Genomic DNA, 3,988 nt, shown 5'->3' on the forward strand with positions numbered 1-3,988 from the left:
CTGCATGCTTCGAGTCAAACACAGGAGACAACAAAGATGCATCGAGGCAGATCCGGTCCGCGTGGGCCGGAGGACTGGAGCCACCAGGCTGGCTCTGTTCGTGCTCCTATGACTTTGAATATTGCAGACATTTTAAAAGCTTTACTGAAATAATTCATGAATATGAACATATTGGTAATTGTTCATTTACACACATTTGCTGGTATGTACTTTGACTGACCGGGCTTTTAGGAGCAGACTTAATATGTATTAACTCATTATAGTCAGGACAACAGTGAGCTGTTTCTACAATAGACCCTAATAATATTTAAAACAATACAAAAGAAAACTTGCACAAACTTTTTAAAAAAAGGTGTCCTGTTTGTCTGGCATTGCATTTTTACAACTCAATGTTCATACATTAGGATTTCACGAATTAGAATATTTCCATCAGGTAACTGAATTAATACCAAGTTGCAAGCTGGTTTCCTGTTTCCTAATGCTGTTACGTGCGCGTGCATGCTCTTTGTTTATTTGACAACAATGACATCCATTCGCACAAGATAAGCCACTTTAGAAACACAAACTAAGTAGTTTCTGTGTTGAAGCGCGTGCATCGCTGTAACCCAAGCAGAGAGAGAGAGGGAGCGCGCGCGCCGGTCACTCAGGGGACACGAAGAGTTCAAAGGGTCGCGAGGACATTGTCGACTTTGTCTGGCTGACGTGTGTGTGTGTGTGTGTGTGTGTGTGTGTGTGTGTGTGTGTGTGTGTGTGTGTGTGTGTGTGTGTGTGTCTGGCCGGTCGCCTCGAGGAGGACAGGTCAACTTTCTCTCCCCGGGTCTGGTCATCAATTAGCTCGGCTCCGCCATCAGAGGAGCTCGCGCTCCTTGCGTCACTTCCCCATCCCGCGTGCGTTGCCTCGGCCTCGCCACCAAACCCATCGATTCCTGCCGCGCACGCGCACGATTCAAGTAAGATGGTAAAATGGTTCTTCGAGCGCGCGCACTAAATCACCAAATAAAACCGTCTCCGCTCGTCACTGATCGCTTTGGACGCGGAGCTGCTCGTTCACGTTTTAATGACTTAATGAGAAGAATCTCCGCAACACATACTTTACATTTTATTGAACATTTCTCATAGGTAGTATACGTAATTACTTGACCAAAACACTAACATAAACAATGTAAAAATCCATAAAATATACACTTTCCTGAAGGTTTTTTTTAGGTAGTCTGGAGAATAACATCAGTAGGTTAACACCCCTCCCACGCGCACCCACTCTATACTGGAAACCCTTTGAAAGGTTAAATTACCCCTGACCCCGAAGCCAAAAATTACATTACCTCACCGTCCAAGGTGATTATTTTTGCCCCCCCCCTCCCTCCCTCCCGCCCTGCCCCTGCTTGTTTCTATACAGTTTAAATATGAACACCATATGACATACATACACTTCTCAAATAGCTCGTCCTCCAGCAACGCCTGCGCGTGTCTGCGCGTTTAGTTGAAGGTATAATACAACACTTTTACAAAATAAAAACAATAATAATATAATCGGTGGGGTCCTAAATCTTTCCAGAAAACAAGTGCCTGACAGAAAGGGATGAACGCTGTAAGTACAATAAGAAGGTGGGCGGGTTCTTCTGGAATGCAACAAGAGGCCGTCTGCAGTGTGTCACCCTTGGGTGGCGGGTTACTTATTTACTGTATTTGAAATACACTTAAGTCTTCGCACCTCTCTTGTTTTTAAGTTTTTGTTTAAATTGTGTTGTACTTTCTTACTCAAAGAAAACGTTTTCTTCCACAAGAGTCAAATTATTTCCTCATTTTCAGACCAAACTGATTTAAAAAAAAAGAAAAAGTAATCCTCTCCCCACTACTTCCTTCTCCTGCACGTGCTTCACCCTTGTTCATGTAACAAAAATAAAAGGAATAATAATAATAATAATAATATGTATAGGCTACGTTTATTTCTCCCAGAGTTTTCACGTCAGACACGCATCTGGACGCGCTTTGAGACGTGAAGGGGGAGAAGGGCTCAACATGTCTTTTCCTTGCATCTCCCTCTTTCTGTCTCCATCAGTCTGTTTGTCCTCCTTCACTCCGTCTGTTTCTCCTCCTCCTCCGCGCCGTTCACCGTGGAGGAGGAGGACGAGGACGAGGACGAGGACGAGTTGATCAGCTTGTTCTCCTTCTTCCACTTCATCCTCCGGTTCTGGAACCAGATCTTGATCTGCCGCTCCGTGAGGCAGAGCGCGTGCGCGATCTCGATGCGCCGCCGCCGCGTGAGGTACCGGTTGAAGTGGAACTCCTTCTCCAGCTCCAGCGTCTGGTAGCGCGTGTACGTCTGCCGCCCGCGCCGCCCGGGACTGCCGAAGGTCCCTGCGACGCGGAAGGAGGACAGAAAGTTACACTTTAACAAAAAATAAATGACAAATGTGTATCTCACTCTCTATTCTATAACCTCACGTTGTGTATTATAATTAATTCTCGGGGATCAACAAAGTTATAATTGGATCCATCAAGTCGCAGACAAAAGCACTTGTGTGTTCAGTGAAATGTTAAATTATATAAACTGACACTTAGAATTATGATTTTGGGTTTGATGTGGAACCAAAATAAAACGCAGTGAAAGAGAAACCTAAAAAACGAGACAACGAGCCGTTTATTTATCAGAAATGAGACAAATGGCGTTTCAATGTCTCTGCATGGTGAATAGCGGCATTCAGCGGATGAGAGAGAGACGCGCTGTTCCAGCACCCACTACACTGTACAGCAGCTCTTTATGAATATAGATACATTTAAATAAAAGTAAGAGTACCGGTACCCCCCCTCCCCTCCCACCACCCCTCGCCCCCAGAGAGGATCCTCTACCCCGGCTCTAGTCTCTTCTGATCCGCACTAACATCTCTTGGCCCCCGGTTGTAAACAAATCGCCATGTTGTCAGTTTAGCAGCTTCAGTTTCTGTATCGATCCGACAGGCAGAGCGCGGAGGGAAAACCGCACGCGCTGCTCAGGCTGCATATCCATCAAAATATATATCCTATATTCAAAATTGTATTACGGAGGAGCACTCAGGGTTTCTGGGTTCTCTCTCAAAGCGGCCATTTACATCTTCAACTGTCAATCAAGGCGCGTTGGCTTTTTAAACATATGAATATACATATATATGTATGTATATATATATATATATATATATATATATATATATATATATATATATATATATATATATATATATATATATATATACATATATATATATACACATATATATACATACATATATATATATATATATATATATATATATATATATATATATATATATATATATATATATATATATATATTCCTTATGTAATTATCTGTTTCCACCTTATCTGTCATAACTCGCGGCGCCCTGCAGGGCTTCGTAGTCCCGCATCGTGCGCAATTACTCACACGCGCTCCCAACAGGCCCGCTCCTCTCCACGCCGACGCACACGGCGGCGCAAAAACACGTTATAACGTCGCACGTGCGGTTTAATTCCAGTGGCTTTATATCCAATGTTCCGGTTGTGAATAACAGCTCCGGCTCCACGTGAGAGAGAAGACGAGTCGGGATGCACCAACACAGCAGGAGCTTCCTTTATCGGTAGCGGGATACACAACGTTTATATATATATATATATATATATATATATATATATATATATATATATATATATATATATATATATATATATATATATATATATATATATATATATATATATATATATATATATATATATATATATGTTGTTTTTAATAAAGGGTGCTAAATAATATTCATAATTATGCGTTGTTTATGTAAACCTAGACTAGAACAACCATGTTTAATAACTGAAACAAAACAAATGAGACACAAGCCGAGATAAGTGATGAGCAGAGATTGCTTTTAGTTTCATCTCTATCTCTCTTTCTATCTGTTCATTGTTTTCACAACAATCCCTGACAGGCGTTTCCTCTCTAACTTTCTACCCCCCC

General features: G+C 41.9%; 1 protein-coding gene across 1 annotated transcript in view; it reads right to left on the reverse strand.

Moving 5' to 3' along the window:
- Nucleotides 1-1,377: 1,377 nt before the first annotated feature.
- The window catches only part of LOC137799928 (homeobox protein Hox-B6a-like), a 3,787-nt gene continuing 1,176 nt past the window's right edge, over nucleotides 1,378-3,988 (reverse strand). The window contains exon 2 of the mRNA XM_068596820.1: nucleotides 1,378-2,358. Coding sequence (XP_068452921.1) covers nucleotides 2,075-2,358 — 284 coding nt within the window. The 3' untranslated portion in view covers nucleotides 1,378-2,074. The remainder of the gene's footprint in view (nucleotides 2,359-3,988) is intronic.

This window comes from Clinocottus analis, unplaced genomic scaffold (assembly GCF_023055335.1).
Source record: "Clinocottus analis isolate CAN_PGR_092001 unplaced genomic scaffold, fCliAna1.0.p SCAF_103, whole genome shotgun sequence".
Lineage (NCBI taxonomy): Eukaryota > Metazoa > Chordata > Actinopteri > Perciformes > Cottidae > Clinocottus > Clinocottus analis.